Below are 24,925 nucleotides of genomic sequence, written 5' to 3'. Positions count from 1 at the left end.
AGGCACCGAGGTAAGTATTTCCTACAAAGACCCCCCATATCCTATACAGCAATGCTTTCTCACCAAAACCTGAAGTTGAGAGAGCTTTAATAACTTGCTCAAGCTTACAAAGCCCAGAGTGTCTGATTTAATCTGTTTCCCCTGCTGCAGTTACGGTGTTTCCTATTAAGACGTGTAGAGCAAGAATTTGAAAACCAGGACTTCTGATCCCAAATGTTACCTCCTCCAGGCAGCACTCCTTGACCACCACTCTCACCAACCCCATACTCAGTGAAACTCTTCTACCACCATCAATTATTGCACATCTTTCACTCACTCATAAATATCTGTCATTAATTTCATGTAGCTTTGGGTCCCTGAAAGGCATGGACCATTCCTTAAGTTTATAACTCAATTTATTAGATCTTCTTTGGAAACTAGCAGGCACAATAAATGCTTGGTGAATGACGAAATGGATAAACACAAGCCAGTGTTTTCTTACTGTAGGTCTGAGAATTACAAAGTATGCTATGCATTCCTTTTAGACAATCAGAAAACTTGGTCTAAAATATCATGCCTGGCACGAATCCCTTTTAAAAATCTACAGCAAGGACAGAGAATCATATACATATGATTATCACTCTTAGTATGCATTAGAGGCCAAATTTTGATAATATAGGACTTTGTGAAAATTCATGTGCAAACTTTTCAAAGCTGTATGAAAGACAGCTTTAGTTCCATGGGTCTACATGTTCTCTGCAAATCATGTGCACTCTATGCTCTTCGCATCCAACTCAAATTCTTTCCTGTGACATTTATTCTTTCCTTCAACCACGAGAGGAGGACAGACCAGTGGACATTGCCCTTGTGCAGTGTCTTTTAAAAAAGAGGGTGCTGGGTTCACTCTTACCGACTCAAGCGCCCTTGGAAAAAGAGGGAGGACTTGGAATCTGACTGGGGTGTTTCCGATTCCATAGGGGCTGTGACATATGAGGATGTCTGTGCCTTCGACTTCCTTCCTGGGACTTTTTTGGTCTCTGTTCTTTCCTCCCCTTGGCTTTCGAAAGCATCGGAATTCATGTCTCTGTCACCACGTCATACGCAGCTCTTGGCTACAGTGAGCAAGTGAATCAGGATGGTGCTTCTCACATGATAGGCGGCTTCCTTAATTAACAGGGCACTGAAAGGATGGGCTAGGCTCCAATTCTCTGAGTCTTTATCTTCAAGTTCAAGTCGACCTGAATCAGACACTAATGGCAGATGACCCCTCTCTGCCTTCTAATGAAAGGAGAGTCAGATCCGGACTCACCACTGTTTGAATACTAAACTCTACATAACACAAGTGACTGGCCCACTCATAATTGAACAAAAATCAATAGTTTAAAAAAAATTTGGCATTCTCTTCAAATTATGTTAATGGGAATCTGGCATTTATAAAATGCTTGGGGTCAGCTATATGTTGCTATTTTAACACACACGGACAGGAGAAATCATCAATGTTGTCAGTGCTTTGTTAGGAGCGTGAGGGTGGGACACGGCCCAACATCAAATGCCAATCACCTGGCCTATCTTTGGACTAGTATCAACAGCCCCGTGAGATAGCAACAGCATCTTTTTTTTTTTACATTCGTCTAAATTTCAATTCATTAAAACTATCTGTCACAACTCTGAGTGTGTTACTCTCTTGTGTAGATCTAAAACAAGTAAATCACAGGAAAGAAGTGAACTTCTGAGATTTACTCTGCAACGCATTTTGTTTTTGTTTTTGTTTTCTCCCCAGTGCCTCAGAATGCATTCTGCCAAACCCCACATTTGGCATATCTGCCCCCCCCCGCCACCTTTTTTTTTGTCTTTTCTAAGGCCGCTCCTGCGGCATATGGAGGTTCCCAGGCTAGGGGTCGAATCGGAGCTGTAGCCACTGGCCTATGCCAGAGCCACAGCAACGCAGGATCTGAGCCGCATCTGCAACCTACACCACAGCTCATGGCAACGCCAGATCCTTAACCCACTGAGCAAGGCCAGGGATCGAACCCGAAACCTCATGGTTCCTAGTCAGATTCGTTAACCACTGCGCCACGATGGGAACTCCAGCATCTCTGACCCTTTAAGTCAACATATTAAATTTTCCAGTACAATCTTAAGAATTTTTTTTGAGCAAACACCCAGAAAACTAAAAATTTATATATTTTATGTAAAGATTTAGACACTGGAAATTCTTCTAAACATTGACACTCTATTGATGGATAGAACAGAAATTAAAAAAAAAATCTGAGGCTTAAAATTAAGGTTTTAAGGAGATGATTTATAACAAGATGGACTAAGGACAAGCAAGAGAAAATCTCCTAGAAAAAGAGGTGTCACAAAGCCAGCTACCCAGAGAGCCCAGCATGGCCCAGCTTACTCTCTCCCAGGAAAGAGAAAGTGGCAGGCTGGCTCTCCGAATGGCCCCAAAACCACTTTTTATAATTATGAGTCAAGCAAATCTCAGGCTTCCCGAGAAAGCCTCTAATTTCTATTAGATCACTTCATGTCAGTGTCAGCTAAAATCAAAGAATGCCCACCAGGCAGAATGCTCACCTTTTCAGAAGCTACCCCCAAAAAGGGGGATGTTGTTCCCCACACATTAAAATAAATAAACAGGGTACAGCAAGCCTCAGCCTGATGAATGTAAAAGCTGGACAAACAACTTAAAAAAGGTCATACGAGCGTCCCCTTACCTGTTTTGCTGTTGATGGCAAAAAAGTTCTGAGGATTCCCACTCGTAATCCTGTAGGTCAGTTTTTCGTTGGAACTGGAGTCAGGGTCCTCGGCCTGGATCTGAATGACAGACACATCCTTTGGAGAGTTTTCCATGACAACAGGATAATAAATAGGTTCCGAGGTTAAGGGAGCATTGTCATTCACGTCTTCAATTTCAATGTAGACCTCGATAGTGGAATAGAGTGGAACAACGCCCCGGTCTGTGGCATAGACAGTCAGCCAGTAGGACCCCGTTGTCTCCCGATCAAGAATGTCTGCCGTAGAGATGACGCCTAAGAGAGAGCAGAGAAAGCGTGACTGCTATAGCAAAACTGGAAGACATTAAGTCAGTCAGCCCCAACGGAGGAGGGCTGGGCTAAGTCATCTTGGCACATGAAAACAAAAAAAAAAATCCACCATGTAAAATAAAATGAAGGTGTTTCTCTCTACATCAGAACATTATTTGCTGCATAAACCATACTAACTAGTTCTACTGTTTGAGGAGTATAAAGACATTCACAAATACTTAGATTGAATTTGGGGGATAGATACAGCTCAGTGCACGCATGCGAGCGCGCGCACACACACGCACGCACGCACGCGGACACACACACACGACAATTGGGAACAATGGGAAGAGAGTGGGCCAGAGGTCAAAACACTTCCCATGATGCATGGGAAACCAGTGCACTATCAGATCAATATTTCCATTTGACCTGATATTGAATTGATTTCCTATGCAATGAATATTTTATCTGTTCATTCACAAAAAATGAAAAAGACCTTTCAAATGTTCTTTTGCTGGTTGGGATGGAAAATATTTTGCATGCGAGCCTCCTCTGCACTATTCTCCTACAAATCGAATGTCACAGTTATTCCAAGCAATCAGGGAAGAACCTGGAAGCCACACCGACATACTTTCTGAAGGAGAGCCACTTTGAGAGAGACCCATGGTCAATCATTTTAAATTAGGACCAGAAAAAAATGCCTGACCTGTTTCCTGCCCCCTTTCCCATTTCATGGTTGAAACAAGTGCCAACCAGGAAACCAGACATCTGCCAGAAAAGCCAAAGCGAAAACACAGGGCTCTTGAATACCTCTCAGAGCCCTTACCCAAATCTCCAGGTAACAGAAACTTACTGCTGGAACTCATAAGAAGCTTCTCTAAAGTTTCTTTCTTAAAATCTTCCTTTTAAAAAAAGTTGTATTGATTGTAAATCAACTATACTTTAACCAAGAATTTTTTAAGTTTTATTGAAGTATGGTTGATTTACCCCGTTGTGATAGTTTCTGCTGTATAAGAAAGTAATTCAGTTATACACATACACACATCCATTCTTTTTCAGATTCTTTTCCCATACAGATTATCACAGAATATTGGGTAGAGCTCTCTGTGCTATACAGTACGTCCTCACTGGCTAATCCTTCCACATACACAGTGTGCCTATGCCAAACCCAAACCCCTCATCCATCCTTCCCCCTACCAGTCCCCGCTGGTAACCATAAGTGTGTTGTCCATGAGTTTCTTTCTGTTCTGTAAATAAGTTCATCTGTATCCTTTTTCTAGATTTCACATATAAGTGATATCATATGATGTTTGTTTTTCTCTATCTGACTTACTTCATGTAATATGATAATTTCTAGGTCCATCCATGTTGCTTCAAATGGCATTATTTCATTCTTTTTATGGCTGAGTAATATTCCATTATATATCTATATATGTATTCGTGTGATGGAAAAACTCAGTGATTCCACTTATAAATTCTCTGAAAGTAGTTGGGATACTCATGGATGGCATGCTGTTCATGTAAATGTTTATGTCCTAAAAGACATACATGGAAGGAGTCAAGACACAGTTCTCCAATTCTGCCCTGAATCATCTTTCCTTTGTACTCCTGTCAGACTTTCCACTTTATTAGGCATAAAATTTGGCCTAGAGTCCTTATGTAAACAAACTGCCAAGTACAGTTTGGGAAGGAGAAGGGCACCTGTTACAGAAACAGGCTGGAATAGTCAAAGTTGCCTATAATGCAGAACAACTATGTGAGTCAAAGGGAGATGGCCCAACTGATGCTGAAGTTTCAGCTCTAAAGTTATCTATCAAAGACCTCCTTGAGCTTTGTAATTCTCTCTTGTAAATGAGGCCATCAAATCTCAAATGTGAGCACGGAACTTGCCCAAGGTCGCATGGCTAGTTGTAGAAGAACCAAGGTCTGTCTGCTTTGAATGCTCTAGTTTTTAATCCATTACTTACTATATCTTTGACCCTGGACAAGGTGTTTAAACCAAGCAAGCCTACTTTTATTACCCATAACTCAGTGCTGGGTGATCACGTACTTAAACATATGTGAAAAGTTGGGCAAAATGCTTGCAACATAGTAGATGCCGAGTGTATGTTAAATCAATATGTATTGAAAGCAATACCCGAGGCCTTGTAAACAGTAATCACACTCAAAAGCAAGGGACAATCTTGAGAGGACAGAAGTTGAATGGAATGTCTTGTTAGATTTCTTTTTTTCTTTTCCCATCATGTGGCATTCTTGCTTGGGCTTTGTAACCTGCCCACGATACCTTTTCATGACAATATCTGGCCTGTTTGGGAAACAGCAAAAGAAGTCCACTACAAAGAGAACTTAATACGCAGCAAAATCAAAGAAGTTAGGTCCGCTTTGTCTATACGTTGCCTGACCTCCCACGACACATCACATGTACTGACATACAAGCATGCATGTGTACACACACACACACACACACACACAGATGCACATGCACACGCACACACGCGCACAGATTTGTAGTCACAGAATTGCTCTGTGATCCCTGGAAGTCACTTAATTCTCTTTTCTTGTACCTGTCACACTGGGAGATGGTATATTACAGGCTTCGGACCTTAAATGATTTTGAGAAGTCCTTGGATGAAAGGCATCCACTAATGCAAATTAAAATATTTGGGAGAATTTTATTCTATTTTTCAATGAAAGATCAGACATGTCCTCTAGAAGTCAGAATTCTCTCTCATTAAGATAAAATATGTCTATGGTCTATTTACTCATTAAGAAGAAGTGCGAATGAGTATCTTGGAACACGGTGTTCTGGCATCACTCGCATGATCCAAAAATTTGCAGACAAAATGAAAAGAATGACTCTGAAATGTGTTGACAATTATTAGTAGATTCATTCAAGACTCCATATTAATCATATTAAACAATCGATGCCAAGTGATAGCATTTCCTCACTTTTTTTCAATGTTTCAAGCTAATTATTCCCTTGGTCACAATTAAAAATGTAAAGCCACATGTCCTTTTTTATCAAGCAAAAACTCACTTCTGAGGCTGCCCAGACTGCCAAAATCATGTCATAAACCCATAGCTTTGTAACAACTACCATGCATTCTTTATTACTTTTTCTTTCAACAGAGGCGTAATTGGCATACAATAAACTATACATATTTAAAGGAAACAATCTGTAGGTTTTGATACCCAGGAAACCACCACCACCATCAAGAGAAGAGATATGACCATTATCTTCAAAAGTATTCTCCTTCCTATTTTAATCTAATTAAAACACTCTCAAATTGTCCCTACTCCCAGACAACCAGGTTAGTTTTGTCACTACAGATTAACTTGTATTTTCTAGAATTTTATGGAAATGGAATGATACAGTATGCGCGCTTTCGGTCTGGCTTCTTTTACCCAGAGCGATTATTTTGAGATTCGTCCATATGTAAAAATACATCAGACTGCTTTATTTCTGAGTAGTATGCCATTTGAATGGGTACAGCACAATTTTTTTAACCATTGATTTGTTGGACATTTAGGTGGCTTTCAGGTTTTAGATGTTACAAATGAAGCTGCTGTGAACATGCATATACACGTTTTGGGTGGAAGTACTTTCAATACTCAAGTAACTACCTAGGAGTGGAATGGCTATGTCATATTCCCACTAGCAGTAAATGTGGGGCATTCCAGTTGCTCTACATCCTCCTGTGACATACCTGGCATGAGCAGTTGCCTTAATTTTAGACAGTCTAATGGGCATTTACTGATAAATCCTAGTTTAAATCTGCATCTTCTTGGTGATAAGGAGCATCTTAAAAGTACTTATTTTCATCTGCACATCTTCTTTGGTTTAAATACTCAAATGTTTTATGCATTTAAAAAACTGGATTGTTTTGGGCGTTCTTATATATTCTGGATTGAAGTCCTTTATCAGATATGCGATTTGCAAATGTGGTTTGTCTTTTCATTCTCTTTGTTATATACATATTTTTTAAAGAACAGAAATTTTTAATTTTGATTATATCCAAGTTCTCACTTTTATTTTTATAAATCATGTTTTTGGTGTGCAGCTAAGAAATCATTGTCTAGCCCAAGATCACAAAGATTCTTTTCTTACGTTTTCTTCAAGAAGTTTAGGTTTATATTTTATATTTATATTTATGATAAATTTTGAGTTCAGTGTTGATATATGGTACAAGGTATGGACTGAGTTTTTTTTTTTTCTTTGTATGTAGATATTCATTGTACCAGCCACATTTGTTGAAAAGATTATCTTTCTTCCACTCAATTGCCCTTGCATTTTGTTGAAAAATCAGTTGACCATATACATGTATGGGTGTACATCTGGACTCGCTATTCTGTTTCATTGATCTATTTGCCTATTTTTACATCAATATCACACTTTCTTAATTAATACAGTTTTACAATTAGTCTTGAAATTAGGAAGTATAAGTCTTGTAGTTTTGCTCGTTTTCAAGTTGTTGGTGCTACTCCAGATCATTTTGTGTCTCCGTATGAAGTGTAGAATCAGCTTTAGAATCCACACGAAATTTAAAAACAACCTATTAGGATTTTTACTGAGACTGTATTGACTCTATAGATCATTTTGGAAAGAACTGACATCTTTACAACTTTGAGTCTACCGATTCATGAAAATGGTATATCCCTCCATTTATTTATATTTCCCTGTATTTCTCTAACAATGCTGAAGTGTACAGGTCTTGCACATCTACTATCAAAGTTACCCCTAAGCATTTCATATTTTGAGACTGTTGTAAATGGCATTATTACTTTAAATTCAAGTTCAAATTGTTGATAGTATATAAAATATGACTGCTTTTTGTATACTGATCTTACAACCTTGTTACACTCATTTATTAGTGACCATGGAGTTTTTACAATTTCCATAGGATTTTCTACATAGATGATCACATCATCTCCAAAGAGAGACAGTTTTATAACCACTACCATCACATCCACACTCACAACTATTTAATCCTTGTGTGTCTAATATTATGATAGGTGCAATAAATGCATTATTAAATTTTATAAATCCATCGTTAATTAAGTAAATATTTATTTTCTGCCAAGCACTCAAGAGGTCATTACTATATGTTTATCCCCATGTTACAGGTAAGGGTCTAGAGATTAAATAACCTGTGAATGATCACTCAGCTAATAAACGGACGACCTCATTCTCAAACTTTGGTCTGTCAAACTTGAGACCATTTGTTAACTAAAACATTATATTGCCTTTTCAATCCATATAGACATCAGACCCACACAGTATTTCATGTCCAAGGAAATTACTTTTCCCCTCTTACACAGAAGTATAATTAATCGGGCAAGTACTGTTGAGCTAATATGATACTTTCCTAATTGACTTCTCCAGGTACTTCTTGGTATGTCTGTGTAGATTATAAAATCAAACACAACAGTACTGATTCTCTGTAAGGAGAGTCTTTTTGATTTATTAAAATATGCAGAACATAAATGTTTGTGACATAGTGATCATCCATTATGTAACACAGTCCTGGAGTGTTTATCTCCAGGAAAGAATCTGTCTTTTGAGAAAGTACATTCTATAAGGAGAGGCTCTATCACGCTGCTTAAACTGTGGTCTCACTGCACACAGCAGTGCCTCACATATAGAAGACACTCAAAAAATGTCCATCAATGCATTTAACTCCTCACACTGAATCAACAGCAGGTTAGTTTACATCACTGATGAGATACGTCAGCCTCACTCAGTCGCACTTGGAAGGGACTTTGAAGTTCCTTAAGTCTAACTGGCCGGCTAAGGAAAGCATCCCTCCCACCTCATGCCCAACCCAGCACCCAGCCTCTGCTATGAGTCTGATGACCGGGCTCTCGCTATTTACCAGGGAGTTTCAGCTAATGCAAAGTTCTTCACATTGAGGCAAAATTTCAGTCTCTAATTCCAATGCATTCCCATCTCACATCCCAGAGTAAGACAGAACGAGTCTGCAAACCTCCCAGCAGGGCTCTTCGGACGCCAGAAGATGATCCTCTCTTCCCAGGGTTTTCCTTCTCGAGTCTGAGGTTTCCTTCCTCAAGCGTCATATAGGCTGCTAGTCTTTTCTTCATCCCTGCTCTACAGTCATAAGGTATGACCTTTCTCCATTCACCAACATGTTTTGAGCAGGGGTAGGAGTGGGCCATTAATAAATCTTATGTAAAAAATAAACCATCCACAGGGAGTGCCTAGTAAGTTCCAGAGAGTGTTGCTCAGTAGAAAGGACTCCGGTGGAATAACCCAGACGGAGATACATCTTACCCCCTTTATCTTTTCACCTATTACAGAAGCATTCACAGTAGATTCCGCTGAGGTGCCTAAATTTTATGCTGCTATTTATGAAAATGTCATTTTACAAATTCCTTAGACATACAGGTAGGATAGTTTCTACTCTTTATTTTTGAGATATGCTTGTGTTTATAATTCTTTTTCCTATTTCTTCTTTATTTACTGTATCATAAAGGCAATAGCAGACTGGAAGTATTTGGGTAACTTAATATTTAATTGTATAAGCAGACACGCAAAGTTTATTTATTTATTTATTTATGAGACCTGTGCACAGCTTGAAATGGAATTAGTTGATCTCAGCATGAAACATGTGTTAGCTATAATTGTTCTTTCTTATTCACAAATGTTAGGAAAAAAAATATATGCACTTTGTTCTCATCACATAAACTCTAAATGTTGGAGATGAAAGGAAAAATTGTATGGAGCTGTTCAACTCGGATAAGTGTCACACTTTGGGTTACTTACCTCTTTCTAGCCCTGTCCCCACATGCTACAACCAAATGATATTTCAAATGACATCTTCCCCCAAAAGAATACACCCAAACACCCACAACAACTCCAAAACAACCTGTCAACAATGGTCCAGGGAATGCTTTGGAGGCTGGCCACGTGCTCTGATGAAAAATCTGCCTGCCAGGATAACAATTATAGATTTTTTAACAGGAGGCAGTTAAAAAAAAAAAAAAGACACACACACACACCCTACTTAAAAACACCATGATGGTATCGTCTTTGTAGACTTGGTGGTCGGGTCTATTTACTTCTGCATATTAGATTATTTTATTCCCAATTAGTCAAAATATTAACTCCTGATTTTCAGCGCATATAAAATTTGTATTAACTTTTTATTCTGAAACAGTAATAGACGAACAGGAAAGTGCAGAGAAATGTACAGGAGTTCCTGGGCAACCTTCATCCAGCTTGTTAACATTTAATGTATTTTTAAATTTCTTATTTCTTCAAGAATCAACACGTACTAGATTTATTTCTGAGAGAACACAGAATTCATTCATGGGCTTCGTAGTCAATTTTAGCCAACCCTTGCTTGCCTTTGTTCAGCAAGATCACACAGATAATGTTTTTCTTTCCTTTCTTATTCATCCCCAGACTTGTATAAAGCTCTAATTGCCTTAGGAGGGATCACTCTTCTGAGCAGAGTGTGCTAAAAATTAAGGGAAGGATGGGGATTTTGTCCTCAGAGGCCCAACTAGGGTCACTGCATGTAAGCCTATGGTCATATCTGTAACTGTTACCAGCCTGAAATACACTGAAAGCCATTGGAATCAGCCGAAAAGGGATGAGCCAACATGCATTGCACAATTGCGGGTGGAGAGAATCTTTTTTTGTCTTTTGTCTTTTTAGAGATGCACCCTGTGGCATATGGAGTTTCCCAGGCTAGGGGTCAAATCAGAGCTGTAGTCACAGGCCTATGCCACCGCCACAGAAACGCTAGATTCAACGCTACACCACAGCTCACGGCAATGCTGGATCCTTAACTCAATGAGCTAAGCCAGGGATCGAACCTTCATCCTCGTGGATGCTGGTGGGGTTTGTTAACTACTGAGCCACGACGGGAACTCCTGAGCATCTTAACTTAGAGGTTCAAAATGCTTCAAATATCTTTATACATACATGTGCTTTTCTACATTTTATACATCACATATCTGACACCTAATATATTTAAATCTGCACTTTAACGCACTTTTTAAATTGGGGATTTTAAGTGCATCACCCAGCTAATCAAGTGGCAAAATCAGGCCTGGAATCTGGAGCTGTGAATAGAAGTGCGCACTCTTTTCATTACTTGAGTTGCCTGCTGATCTATCCCCATGTGTCCATTATCATGACAAAGAAGCCAATTCCAAGCCCCCCTGTTCCTCACAGTGGCTTGGTATCAGCTCTTAGGTAATGGGAAATTCAAGAGTTTCCTTACTCTCCTCCACTTCTAAAGTTGTAGCAAGACATTATTCCAACTCCATTTTTCTATCTTCTGAAAACATTCTCAGATGTTGGACTGGTTTGTGGCCCAGAGAATGAAGAGATTTGAGTCTTCCTTAAACATCCCTCTCTCCTTTGCTTTTGCACAAAGAGTACTGCACACGTGGTGCCTTCAGTCCCCGCCTCCCCAAACCAAACCCCCTTCTCCGTTCTTCAAAGAGGTTTCAGAGTCAGAGGGCACCCCTCTCCCAGCCAACCAGGGCTCCAGGGTGTCCTCCATCGGCCTTGGTCTTAGCAATTCATTTTCGTCCCTCGACCATTCTACTTAAAAGCTCCTGTGGCAGAGACCCTTCTGTCTTGTTTTTTTCTCTGTTCTAGGAGGGTGGCTAGCAATGTGGAATACTTTAACTGTTGAATTAAAAAATGAAGGATAACGTCAGGAGTTCCCATCATGGCACAGCGGAAACGAATCTGACTAGGAATCATGAGGTTGCGGGTTCAATCCCTGGCCTCGCTCAGTGGGTTAAGGATCCGGCGTTGCTGTGAGCTGTGGCCTAGGCCAGCGGCTACAGCTCCAATTCGACCCATGGCCGGGGAATCTCCATATGCCGTGGGTGCAGCCCTAAAAAATCAAAACAAAACAAAAAGTGAAGGATAACATCATAACATTTGCAAAGTGCAGGCAAGTTGGGATGTCTGCCTCTTTGTAGACAAGGACTCTGACGAATGGCTAGGTTAGAAAAAAAAAATTTGCGTCATCTAGCTGTCTTGCTATGCTGTGATCACTAGGAAGGATAAAATGGGATAGACTGAGTTTGTCATCAAATTAAGACTTCTCTAATGTATGCACAGAACTGATAGTTCACTGGCTCTGTAACTCTGCTTTCCATCTCTGAATTCTCCTATTTGATGAGACAATTTTCTTAAAATTCATGTCCAATTTTGAGCTGTCCTTTTACTACCTAGAATGCAGATGGGGTCATGGTAATATCTCCGAGGCTTGAAGCCAAGATGCAGCTTGGTAAAGACATCAGTTGACTTGATCATGCACTTAAACGCTGCACTGCTCACACACCACAGGCAGTGGGAATGAAAGCCCTGGGCCCCCAGATACTGAAGCAGCAGGGCACTCTCTCTCTGGCCTCTCACCCACCCCCAGATACGTTTTGTTCTACTCTGTTCCCTCCTCTTCATGCCAACTTCTATTGATTAGCTATCTTTCATCTTTGCAGAAGGAGAAGAAAAATCCACGGCACAGTTGTGGGGAACAATTCTGTACTGAAATGCAAGCGCCTTCATTCCCTGTTATTTCACAAGGCTCAAAGCTGGGGCGCTGCACATTAGATTAAGGCAAAAGGCTGCAGGCTGAATCCAAGCTTTTATTTGGAGTTAATGAAAATGGACAGCTCTCCTTGTCTGTTTGGGACCCAGGAATTCTAAAACTTAGCTACGTGCTTGAACGCCTCCCATGAAGTTCTGTGTTCTCAGTGAACACACACTTGGAATTCGATTTTTTTAAAGACAAATTTTCAGGACCAATTTTCAATGGACTCAACATGTACACCTGTTCTCTCTCTAGAGTAATTCTGGTCTGTGTAGCTGGCATCAGGTGCCCAAAGTCTCCAAACAAGATGCAGACAGGGGACCAGGCTGTAACACATCTAGCTGGCATTGCTTTTTCTCTTCCTTGTACCCCAGATTCTTCCCAGCCTCAGACCCTTTCTGTGGTCCATGCTAACGTGCAGATCCCCCAAACCCAGCACAATGATCTGGGTCCACACAGCCAAACAGAAAAGAGGACTGACATTTAAAACTATGGAGAATGTGCTCTCACAATATATGAAATAAAGTCGAGAAGTGGTTTTGTTAAATGTCTGAAAACATGGAGGTTAGTTCACGAAGGGCAGTAGTTAGCTGGATTCTATTTCTTTAGAAGAAGAAACGAGTATAAACGTCAACATAAAGCATTTTGGTTTCATATCTAGAAATACTTTCTGATAACAATGGGAAATGAACAAAGGAAGAGCTCTCTGAGGAAGCTGAGGTTTCTGTCTATTCCTCTGTTTCAGCGACAGATGAGAGAGAGAGAGGGGGAAGGAGGGAGGGAGGGAAGGAGGGAAGGGGAAAGAGAAGGAGAAAAAGAGAAGGAAGGAAGGAAAGGAAAAGAAAGAGAGAGAAAGAAAGAAGAGGGAGAAATAAAGAAGCCATCGTGTGTCTAGTAGAAACTTTTGGAGCCTTCACATTAGTTACTAGATAAATCTCTGTGTTCAAGAAAAATTAAGACTTCATTACAGAAGAAAATACACAATAAGAACAAAATTTTAAAAAGATGGAGTACCTATGGTGGCTCAGCAGGTTAAGGACCCAACATTGGGTTTTCTGCAAGGATCTGGGTTTGATCTCTGGCCTCCCTCAGTGGGTCAAGGATCCAGCATTGCTACAATCTGCAGCGTAAGTCACAGATGGGGCTCAGATCAAGCATTGTAGTGGCTGTGGCATTGGTCCCAGCTACAGCTCTGGTTTGACCCCTAGCCCAGAAACTTCCATATGCCGCAGGTGCAGCTATAAAACTAACAACAACAAAAAAAAGAGAAATAAATAAAAATAAAAAACACGCATTAATTCATGGCTGAGAGATAATAACTGTTATGTTCTTGCTGTAGTGCCTTTGTTCTGTATTATTTCACCACCAAAGCAGTATATTTCTCTGTAATTGTGGCTCCTCACTTGCCATCACATACTGAACAGCTTTCCACATTGATAATTGTAGTCCTATATGCTTTACTTCTACTGACCGCGGGGTAATACCCCCTTGCCCACTAACCCACTAATGCGATAAAATGTAAACTTCCTATGTGCAAGAATTTTCTCTGTGGCATCACTGTTGTATACTCCAGAGGAGTGGCTAGTACACACTGGATGTCTGATAAATAGTTGTTGAAATATTCATATAATGTTTATCATTTATTTAAAGAAGTCCCTCTTGCTTAGGTCATAGCTTATTTTTTTGCTATTATAAAGTATGCTTAGATAAAAAACGTTGTGTCTCTATCTTTTTCAATTATTTCTTAGGATAAATACACAGAAGTAGAACTGATGAATCGAAGGGTTTGTACATTTTTAAATGCATTTGAATCAACTGCCAGAAAGACTAAACTTACCAGCAGTTTCTGATGACATTTTTGACTCAATCTCTACACGATCTGCATTATGGTAGTGGAAAAAAAATTTAAAAAACCCAAATCAAAAACAATCTGCAATTTACTGTCTATAGAGGTCACAGCTGACCTTATAAAAATTTCCTCCTTGTATTTTAATCATTTGACTCAACAACAAAATGCCACGTTTTTGCAGTGGGATAAAATATTATTGACAGAGAGATCCGTCCTAAAAATTCAAAAGACATATTTTACATGAGGCACAACTTTAATGAAATTAAAATTTGTCCACAAAACCAAATTCTTCCGCCTGGAAAAGTGCCGTGGAATTTTTACACGACATGTCAGAGGATAACCCTTAGTTCATCAAGTAAGAACATTTTCGGGGGATGTGCTATTAGATATCGGTCATACTTTAACTTCATATTTAGTTTATTTACTACCAGCTCTAACTCAGCACAGAGAGCACCTGGGTGTCTCTGAGCAGAGTGGCTACAGAAGAGGCTTCCTTTGGGCTGGGGGGTTTTTTCCTCCCCCTCCGCCAGCTGCCACCCCAGTTTTATTGAGGTCAAAGGGACAGACATCCCAGTATGTTTAAGGTGTAGGGCATAAGGGCTTGACTCACATGTACTGTGAAATGTTTGCCACGATAAGTTTAGTCAGCATCTAGGTATAGGCGCTGTATATCATGCAGATAGAAAACCCAACCCAACCCAACCCTACAAACAATAAAAACAACCAATGGGAGACTGGGGGTTTGAGTTTTGTTTAGAAAAGGCTTTTGACTTTCAAAAAGTCAGCCTCGAAGCAAGAGTTCCCTGAACCAAAATGACTGTGTAAAGGCTTTGGAGGGTGTGGACTAAAACACTGCTTGCCTTGGCAGAAGAACGAAGCATGCCCCCGCTGCCATCAAGCCACCACGTTACAGCCATCCCCGAGGGAGCTACGTATGGAACCAGAATGCCTGGCACAGCCTCCCTCCCCACCCCAGACTGTGCCTCCTGAGGAGTCTCAGGATGAGCATGCTCCGGGTGCTGGCCCCAGACAGCTGAGCTGCCGAACAAATGAATGGTTTGGTTAGGGGACCATTGACTGAAACCTCTCACCCCAGCCAGGCAGGATAACAGCCACTTGCATGAGTTGTCTCACAACAGGAGGCCCTGATACGAAACTTGGAGCAGCCCTGAAGACGGACCAGGAGGATCTGGGAAGGGGCAGAAGAAGAGCAGAGATGACCAACCTCCCAGAATCCTTTGGGCTGGAATCCATCTTGGTTGAAAGGTGCACGCACCCTGAAAAAAGGACGCTGAGTCAGATCAAGTGTGGCCTGAGCAAGAGAATTGGCCAGAGATAACCCAGGAACGAACCCCATTCCCACAAAACCTGAGACTGCAAGTCACGTGGCAGACCGGTTCTCCTGAGATCCCCACCCTGCTGCTCCCTGCCTGGTGCCCCTTGTACTTTGTCAGCATGTGTGTCTCCTGGGACAATTCGCTCCTGAGTGTTAGACAAGAGCCCGGCTCCCCCTTCCTGCAACAGTTTCAGTGAGGCCAGACTCTTGCACCTTCACACGCACAGAGAAGTGCTAAATTCCTTAACTGGAGATGTCTGGGTCTCGTGAATTAACAGTGATCTTTTGATGTTCTGACTACCTGGTCTTTGTTGCAAAAACTCCTATGTATCTGCGATCCCTCATTGTCTCTTCAGAGCAGTCTCCCAGAATTATCTGAGATGCTGAGACAGTCTGATGTTTTCTGAGAGTCTGATGTCATCTGAGTTATCTGAGATTGCCTCTTCAGAGTTACCTGAGATGCTGAGTTCTGGGCTGAAGTCCTCAGTTTTGTCTGCCAAACAAAACAGAACCCTCAACTTTTAGGCTATACATTTTTTTTTTAGTCGACAAGTGTGTGCACCCACCGATTTTCACAAAAGCTCATGTGTTCACCCTGTAAGCAATGCAGGGTGATACAAAATCCACTAAAAAATGGATGGCTCCGCTCGAACTTTCTGGAAATGTGTCCTTTTTGAAAACTTTTTCTCCAACTTAAAGGAGACTTTTTTTTTCCTTTTTTTGGTTTCTCTTATATCAGAATATGGAAACAGTAAGTGAAACTGTATCTGCTCAGATACAAATCTCATACTGAATAACCCCCCAGTAAGGAGCAACAGTCTTCAGTAACTTCCGAATAAAATAATGAAAGCACAAGCTCACTTATTCTTTCCTCAAGTGAACGCACCCTGACTTTCACAGCTGAGTGGATGTTTACTAAGAAAATATTTTTCCTGAGGTTGCACAGATAACTGCATATATGATACCCAAATAGCTGAATTTATTCCCTTGGCAAAAACACATTCTAGGTGATGGAAGTGAAGCACGGACCAAACAAAGGAAACTGGATCGGTATCTAAGTTTAGTATTTTTTTCCCCCGCCCCCCTATATGTGACCGAAAAACCTAAAACTACGTTTATTATGACAAGTTTATAAATGCTTACCTAGGGGAAAAGCGCCCTATAGAACTTCCGTCTGTCTTCTTTCATCCTTTCAGGTTAAATCTCACTACACTCCTTCTTCCTTTGCTTGAGTGTCATCAAAGTCCCACAGACAGTGCCATACTTAGGTAATTAAGTTGGGCTGATTAGGTTATAGGAACTCTCCTTGCACATGAAAGCTCATGAATGAAATCCTTGAAACCACCTTACCTTTCTTCACAATGGAAACAATAAACTCTCTGCTTTCCCATTTATAACCAAATGCATAACTACAAAGGCGCCAAGAAACCAGGGCCCAGAAGGAGGAAAGTGTCTGGTTTTCTCTAATTGAGTTTCTCCCATTCTCATCTTCTATAGATTCCTTGCATTGTTTTCCAATTTTCATTCGCTTTTCATCCCATTAAATGGTTCTAACCTTTGACACGTGCACACCACCCCGGATTCATCCCCTATTCATAACTGAGATGAAATGTGCCTACTTGGTCTGTGGACAGGACCAGAGGCATTGACAAGACACAGATAAATACTCTGTTAGACAAGCTTTTGAGGAGAAAACAAAAGCAGATGCCTCATCTAGCTACAGTCCTTAAAAATCAGTGTGAACAGGCACAAGGCTTGCATTTTTGGTAAATCCGTAGTAGCTGTTGACTTGTAGTGAAAGGAAGAGGGGGAAAAAATGCTGCTATTACGGCTAGTTTATTCTTACTGGGCTGACTTTATGCTGCAGACAGAACAGCTCTTTCAAAATTTTGATATTTAAAAGTGCTTAGCGATTCTAAGCTGTGTAAACAGCAATACGGGTAAATGTTAGTTTTAGGGCAAATTACTGAGATTTGCGAACAAATTGCCATGCAGTTTTCTCAACACGGAGATGAAAAATCATGTTGATTTTTCTCCCCTTTGTAAGAACATTAATTTAGACACTGCCCACAATGTGACGCACATAATATGCATGGAATCAGAAACAACTATTTTAGGAACTCTAAGAATAAAGTGGTAGTAATGTGATCTCTGTATCACTGTGAAAATTCAAGCAAGGCAATATGAAAATTGTATTTTTATATCATATTCAAGCAACAGTGATTAAAACACATATGTGAATGGCTCCCACTGAGGCTTCTGATGCAGGGTATAGACAACGTATATACATCACTCATAAATTTCCACTATCCAAAGGAAAACTGAATAAGTGAAATTAAAATGTGTAAAACTGTTACTTGGGAGGTATCACTCAAGAAATGTCGCTCTAGGTTACACTTAGGATAGTTTCTTGTCACATAGTACAATAGGGACATGCTAGGACCAAAGAGAAAAGAGGGGAGGTGATCAGAAGGAGGGCCTTTGGGTTCTCATGGCCATTGCCATGGCCATCCTTCCTCCTTTCGTGCATCTACACTTCAGAGTCCAACAGAGGTGAAATCCCAGGTACTCATGGAAGGCTGCAACAGAAAAGAACAAGACAGGAAAATGTGACATGAAAGAGAAGACAGGAAGAGCCTTGCAGTTTCAGGAGATTATTCTAGACTGCGGGTTGCATGGGGAAATCTGTGCCGGGGTCCATTCCAATCAACGATCTGCTTAAAGCCTGAGACATGCTCTGTAGGCACAGAGACATTGCCTTGCCTTTCTGCAGAGGGGGTTTCGTGTCCTGTGACCTTGACCTTAATTCTGGGGTTTGTGTCTATGTCCTTGTAGGATCAGGTCACCCAAGACAGCAGTTCTGTTGTTCTCTACACCTCCCTTGCTTGACCAGTGCCTGCTCTACCTAGATCCTACTCAAAGGACGGACCTGGAGTTCCCGTCGTGGCGCAGTGGTTAACGAATCCGACTAGGAACCATGAGGTTGCGGGTTCGGTCCCTGCCCTTGCTCAGTGGGTTAACGATCCGGCATTGCTGTGAGCTGTGGTGTAGGTTGCAGACGAGGCTCGGATCCCGCGTTGCTGTGGCTGTGGCGTAGGCCGGTGGCTACAGCTCCGATTTGACCCCTAGCCTGGGAACCTCCATATGCCGCAGGGGCGGCCCAAGAAATAGCAAAAAAAAGACAAAAAAAAAAAAAAGACAAAAAAAAAAAAAAAAAAAAAAAAAAGGACGGACCTTCCTCTACCCAGGTCCCTGCTAATGACTGTTCCAGCCTTGTATCAGAACATCTCCTGTATGACAGCTTATCAAAGGGGTGGTGAGGGGCGTTCCCCTCTGCTGGTAACCAATGAACCAACTTGACTTCACTTCCCCCATAACTGGTAGTGTTCCTCTTCCCCCAGGAGCAAAGTCTGCCACCAGATCCTGCTCACTGGCCACTACATACAGTGGGCTGTCATTCTAGGACCTTGTTTAGATAAGAGCCTCCTACCCATCAAACCCCTGGTGTCTCTGTGGCTGTCTCTGGGCTCTTTCTTAGATCTTGAAGCTGGATGAGGACAGGCCTGCCAGGACCCCAACACTCCCTACTAGACTGTAACATGCCCCAGGGCAGAGAAGATCCTGCCTGTCTCACTCAACACAAACCCCAACACCTACAGAGCCCCAGACAGTTTCTGCAAATAGTACCTAAACGTTAAATATTTGTTGAATGAGTGACTGGCATTTCTACTTCCAAATGGAACTGCGATGACTGTGCAGGAAAAGCTCAGCAGAAAATTATTAGAAATCCAGGAACAGTATCTGGGGTATGGCAATGAGTTAAAAGGCAAGACAAACAAACAAACAAAAACAAACCAAAAAAGCCATCTAGTTAGCCCCAGGAAATTGGAAACAGGAAAAGCTGCTAAAAGGAAAGTTTAATTAAAATAGCAGGAGGCCCAGCTGAGAAAGTCTAAGCTTCTCGCGGGTTGGCACCATCTTCATATAACCCATGAAAGCCGCAATAGATGTGGATCGGTGACCTCACCTCGCTGTTAAAGACAGCCCCAAAGGGGGCAGCGACATACAACCAGCACCACACTAGAACTTTCAGCTGCAGCTCCTCCAGGATGCATCTGGTACACAAGTAGGAGCTGGGACCAGAGACATTAACAGACACCCAAAGTCACGGATCACATGTAACACCTGCTCCGTCGCCAATAGGAAGCCTCCGCAAGCTCAGAACAGTTGCACACGGAGGCCCAGCCAGAGCCATTCTCTCCGGCACAGACCTGAGAGCCGTAGCTCAGAAACGACTGGTCTGTACTTGACCACATGGGCGCCCCAGCACCCGGAGCTGGTGCCAAGGAAGTAGCAGGTGGTCCTGGACTATCTCCAGTTGGCACGTATGGCCATCTCAAAGACCTTCCCCTCCCCTCTTCATTCTCATCTCCTTCCACTCCTTGCCCCATCCACCTGGAACCTCCAGGCCCCCAAGAATTACTCATGTTGTCCCCTTTGTCTGAAAGAACCACCCCTTACACCTTCAAGACACAAATTCAGTACTTCCTGCTGTATGAAGCCATTAGCCCCCCAAAAAGACGTGGGCACTTATTCTACCACTGTATTTATAGCTGCCATTACTACGGCATGTAATACACTATTCTGCAGTTTTCTGTGTACAGCGGACACCTCAATGAGCGTCTTAAAGGGGCCATTGTCTTATTCATCTTCGGTGCGCTCCGTCCCTGACACACGTAATCACTCAGCGAATGTGAACTGGATGCAACGGAAACCCGTTTCTGAGCTGCAGCCATTCGCAGAAATGTCCTGCCAAGGAACGTGCCAACAGGTAAATCTTGTCGGGAAGATCGTAAAGTCTAGGCTAACAGGATGACGGTTCTTGTGGAAAGAGAAATTATAGCAAAGAAGGGGAGGCAAATGTGTAATATATTTATTCATAACCAGTTCAAGGAAGGCTTCAAAGACACGGCCGACGTAGGGTTTTAAAATCAGCTATAAAAATGCTTTATTTTTAGTGCATAGAGCCGATCAGTCCTTTGCATGATTTCCTGCAGAGAACCAATATTAAACTCCTAAGTAACAGTTGTTCACAACCAATGGACCTTTGGAATACTTTACTTCTGTTTCTGCTATCAAACCTGAGCCCTGAGCAGAGACCAGAGAGGTTTCCAATGCCCATTAAACAAACAGTCATGTTCACTGGGAAGCATCCAAAAGAAATGGGTGAAAAAAAAAATCCCTAAAATAAGTTAGACCTGGCTTCCTCCATGCCCAAGTCTGAGCACTGACCTCCCAAGAAGTCTGGCTCGTTCATGGAATCTGTGCAGCCTTCTGGCTCTTATGCTGTATTTTTCATGGCACAGCTGACTTTCGTGTATGATCTGGACCTGACAGCTAGGGCTGTTCTAAAATGAAAAACTACAACTATTTAGCTTCCATTACATAATAATTCACAATCTCTGATGGAAATGTTCAAGTCACTTAGGACTCTGGTTTGGAACAATGTATCTGTTTTAATTCAGATGACAGCAGTAATTCATTTGGACCACATGATTCATAGAACATGCTTCTCCTTCACCGTAATCTCTGTCATTATGAAATGACACCCTTTCGTGAGACCACTTTGAAAGGGTAAGATGTAAATCCTTTGACATCAATGAACCCTATAATTGTCTGATGTATAAAGAATTATTTTTTATTCCTACAGGAAGAGAAAGGACAAGCTCGCATTATTTTTCAAAATTATAATTAGTGATGATCACTTAGGAAGACATGAAATCAACTTAACAGGGCTGACCTGTGTGTTTTTAAAAATGAAATACAATAGGATAGAAAAATCAGAGTGTGCTGTGTGCAATAAAGGTAAATAGTGCTTTGTAAAACTCATATGTTAAGAATAAGAGAGAGAGAGAAAGAGTGGATTGTGGTACAAAGTGTATTTAAATGTATTTTTTACTAAGGGTCATGGCCAAAAAAGGTAGAAAATGGCTGACAAACTGTAAATGAGTCTAATTCTGGAGTCAGGAAGCACAGTGAAAATGCAGGTGAAAAATCCTAATTTTATGTCTGTCATTGATTAGTGATATATCCTTTTGCAAGTGACAAGTTCTCTGCCTATTTCCTTGTCTACAAAACAGGTATGACACCTCATAAAGTTCCTTGAAGTTTAATGATTATGGGAGGATACACTGATTCTTTATTATCTAAAATGCCCAGTACAGTGCCTGGAACATATTCAATATGCCTTAAAGGCTAGCAATTATTGTTTCCATTATTATTTTAAAATTATTTTTATTGTTTTATAAAGCAGTCTGTGTACTACGAGTAGATATTGTCCAAAAGGCAGTATCATATATTACTTTCCAAATTGAAATGGATGTAACTAAACAAAGCGGATTGACATTTTTTCAGTCATTGCCACACTTCCAGACTCAAACAGCTTGACATTCCGCTGAAAAATTGAACCCTGGCTAACGATACCAAGGAACTGTGAACTGAGCATTACATTAGCATTTCATCACCTGATCTCAAGTTCATACTAAAGCAAGGAAGAGGAGCAGGTGTATAAGATTAGCGCTGGGCTAGCTCCCTTTGATTGAGTGCTTAATGCACTGTGCTTACAGGCACTATATTAAACCCACATTAGGGACGAGGAAACAGGGTTGAAAGTTTCAATTACGTTTTCAAGGTCACATTATTAATAAATGAGAGAATCGGGCCTTGCTTCCATGTCCTTGAGAACCTCAACGCAGTAGCTCATCAGCATCAAATCCAAACATCCACCTGTGGCAGGCCTCAACTTTTAGCATTTTTTCGTCTGGGGGGGAAGGCCCCCTCTATTCAGGAGCCCCCTACTTCCCAAGCCTTCCTGCTCTACCAATAGGCAGCTGTGACTGTTAGAAAGCTCTTTCTCACACCCTGACCACATCGTTGCCTGCCTCCACTTTCCACCCACGAGACGGTACAGAACATATATTTGGTCTCCTACCTCACATCCCTTAAAAACAATGAATGAATCTATCTCCTCTCTTAACTATTCCTCTCTGGAGTCAACATTCCTAGTGGTCTTTGGACTTCACTCTTCGGAGATGGCTCTCACCTACTCTTCACAGGCTGTTCCTCTTCTCCTAGATGACATTCAACCTGAAAACCTCCCTTTATGCAATACTCCTGATGCCCGGGGTCTGCCCAGGGTACTGGAGAACCCGTCCATTTAAAACCCACACTTGTGTATCACTGTCCTTGGGAGGCTGTGCTAAGCTTCTCAGAAACCAAGTCATGCTCTGCTTCAACTCCAGGTTTCCATCATCTAAAATATCAAGTTTTTTTTTCTTTCTTTTTTTTTGGTCTTTTTGCCTTTTCTAGGGCCACTCCCCCAGCATATGGAGGTTCCCAGGCTAGGGATCGAATCAAAGCTGTAGCTGCCGGCCGACGCCACAGCCACAGACACACGGGATCCAAGCTGTGTCTGCAACCTACACCCCAGCTCATGGCAACGCCGGATCCTTAACCCACTGAGCAAGGCCAGGGATCGAACCCACAACCTCATGGTTCCTAGTTGGATTCGTTAACCACGACAGGAACTCCTCAAGGTATTTTTCAAACGAGCTGCCGGGCCCTCTTTCCATCGTGCTTTTCTCCAGCTACACTTTTGAACCTCAAGGAAAGTTTTATTTTTATCCCTCTGATATTTTCTTGCCTTGCTTTTCACCCAGCTTTCCAGCCTAGAGAGGTCACTTCCATTCCTAATTCAGCCTTTCATAAAATTAACGATTATTCTCAGGAGTATATCATGTGTAAATGCAAAAAGCATATGGTTACATTAAACTGTTATAAGTTGACAGACTATTCGAGCAGATGGAAATATAGATATGCACCCACAAAAGCATACATTTTTGCTTCTCTCATTAAGTTGTAAACTCCACGAGTTCATGAGCACTGCGTCCGACTCCTTTTATGACATCGCGAGGGCACGAAGGTCACCATATTCATTTTGACTGAATAATTATTAATTTGCACATGTCAAAATTCACTGCTAGAATTGATGATAAGCCAAGAGGCAGGAGAGGAAATAAAACGCCACACATCTGAAGTGCAGGTTCAAAGGCAAAGACTGGCACGTGTTGCTTCCCTGAACCCCATCCATCATAGAGTTGACAGAAAATGGAAATTTCTATTAGAAAAAAGCCCGACAGAAAGACAAAGCAGAGAGAAAGAGACAGGAAGAAAACACGCCCAGGCACACGCCTAGACACACACACACATACACACTCACCCTCACACAACTGACTGGTCAAACTCCTTAAAGTAGTTACTAGAAGGCTTTCACACATGAATACCGCCTTTTAATGGCTTCAGTGTCTTGACTTGGGATTACTATTAATAGACAGCCTATTAGGGCTCTGCTATTTACGGGTTTCCAAAAGGCAACATGATTTCCCAGTAGTATATTACCATTAATGGGTAAAAAGGCACTCTAGGAATAGGCAGTCTTAGACAATAGCTCAGCCACAATTAAAACAGAATTGCATTTGCTGACCCAGACGACAAAGCAAAGTGTGCCTGGGAAATTCTCTGTAATATTTTACAACCTGAACTAATTAAAGATCACATTCTCCATACAGCCAGAAAGCAAACATGAGACACACTCCCAGCTGAAGACTTTCTAGTTTGATGGTTACTATAATGAGTTCTGTCCCAAAGGTACAAGACAATAGAAAGCATTCTCTGAAGGTTGTGGAAGGAAGCTCTGACAATCCCTTAATTTTGGAGCAATTCCGTCTTGTGAGTATCAAATCCATCCAAAGGCCACTGTCCACTTTTTCGACCATGAACACAGGGACTGGAGGGGGAAAATGGATCTCATAGCAGCCTGCTAAATTTCTTAAACAGATTTCATGTTGACAAAGATTAAGAATAGCATATCATCAGCACCAGACTATATGCTGGGTGAATTTCATTTATTAGCCTAGGAGAGTCTTCCCTCATCTAAAGCAGGCAGCAGACTAAAAATGTTTTTACCACACGATTAAAGTATCTTTACACAGGCAGCCCTCGGCACCCCAAGTTATTGCTCTATCGCCTGGAGGTAAATTAAGGGGATACTTTCCCTTTTCCCCATCTCTAATGGGACTGTACATTCTGCTTCTGGCAA

At 41.5% G+C, this 24,925-nt stretch overlaps 1 protein-coding gene and 1 long non-coding RNA gene across 8 annotated transcripts in view; both read right to left on the bottom strand.

The window, feature by feature from the left end:
* Window positions 1-24,925, bottom strand: part of FAT3 (FAT atypical cadherin 3) — a 706,846-nt gene that overhangs the window by 389,818 nt on the left and 292,103 nt on the right. For all 7 annotated transcript variants that reach the window (XM_084975652.1, XM_084975655.1, XM_084975649.1 and 4 more), the window contains exon 3: window positions 2,697-3,011. In XM_084975652.1, the coding sequence (XP_084831778.1) occupies window positions 2,697-3,011 (315 nt within the window). The remainder of the gene's footprint in view (window positions 1-2,696; window positions 3,012-24,925) is intronic.
* LOC146399791 (uncharacterized) lies at window positions 17,953-20,486 on the bottom strand. Its single transcript, XR_014814945.1, has 2 exons — window positions 20,224-20,486; window positions 17,953-18,898 (listed from the first exon to the last, which is right to left on the bottom strand). It is a non-coding gene; the product is annotated as an uncharacterized LOC146399791 (long non-coding RNA).

Source organism: Sus scrofa, chromosome 9, assembly GCF_054392235.1.
Source record: "Sus scrofa isolate SSC_HxYL_T2T_F1_AM1 chromosome 9, Sscrofa_HxYL_maternal_Yorkshire_Landrace_v2.0, whole genome shotgun sequence".
NCBI classification, from domain to species: domain Eukaryota; kingdom Metazoa; phylum Chordata; class Mammalia; order Artiodactyla; family Suidae; genus Sus; species Sus scrofa.
The sequence above is the reverse complement of the archived record's forward strand: the minus strand, read 5'-3'. Positions and strand labels throughout refer to the sequence as shown.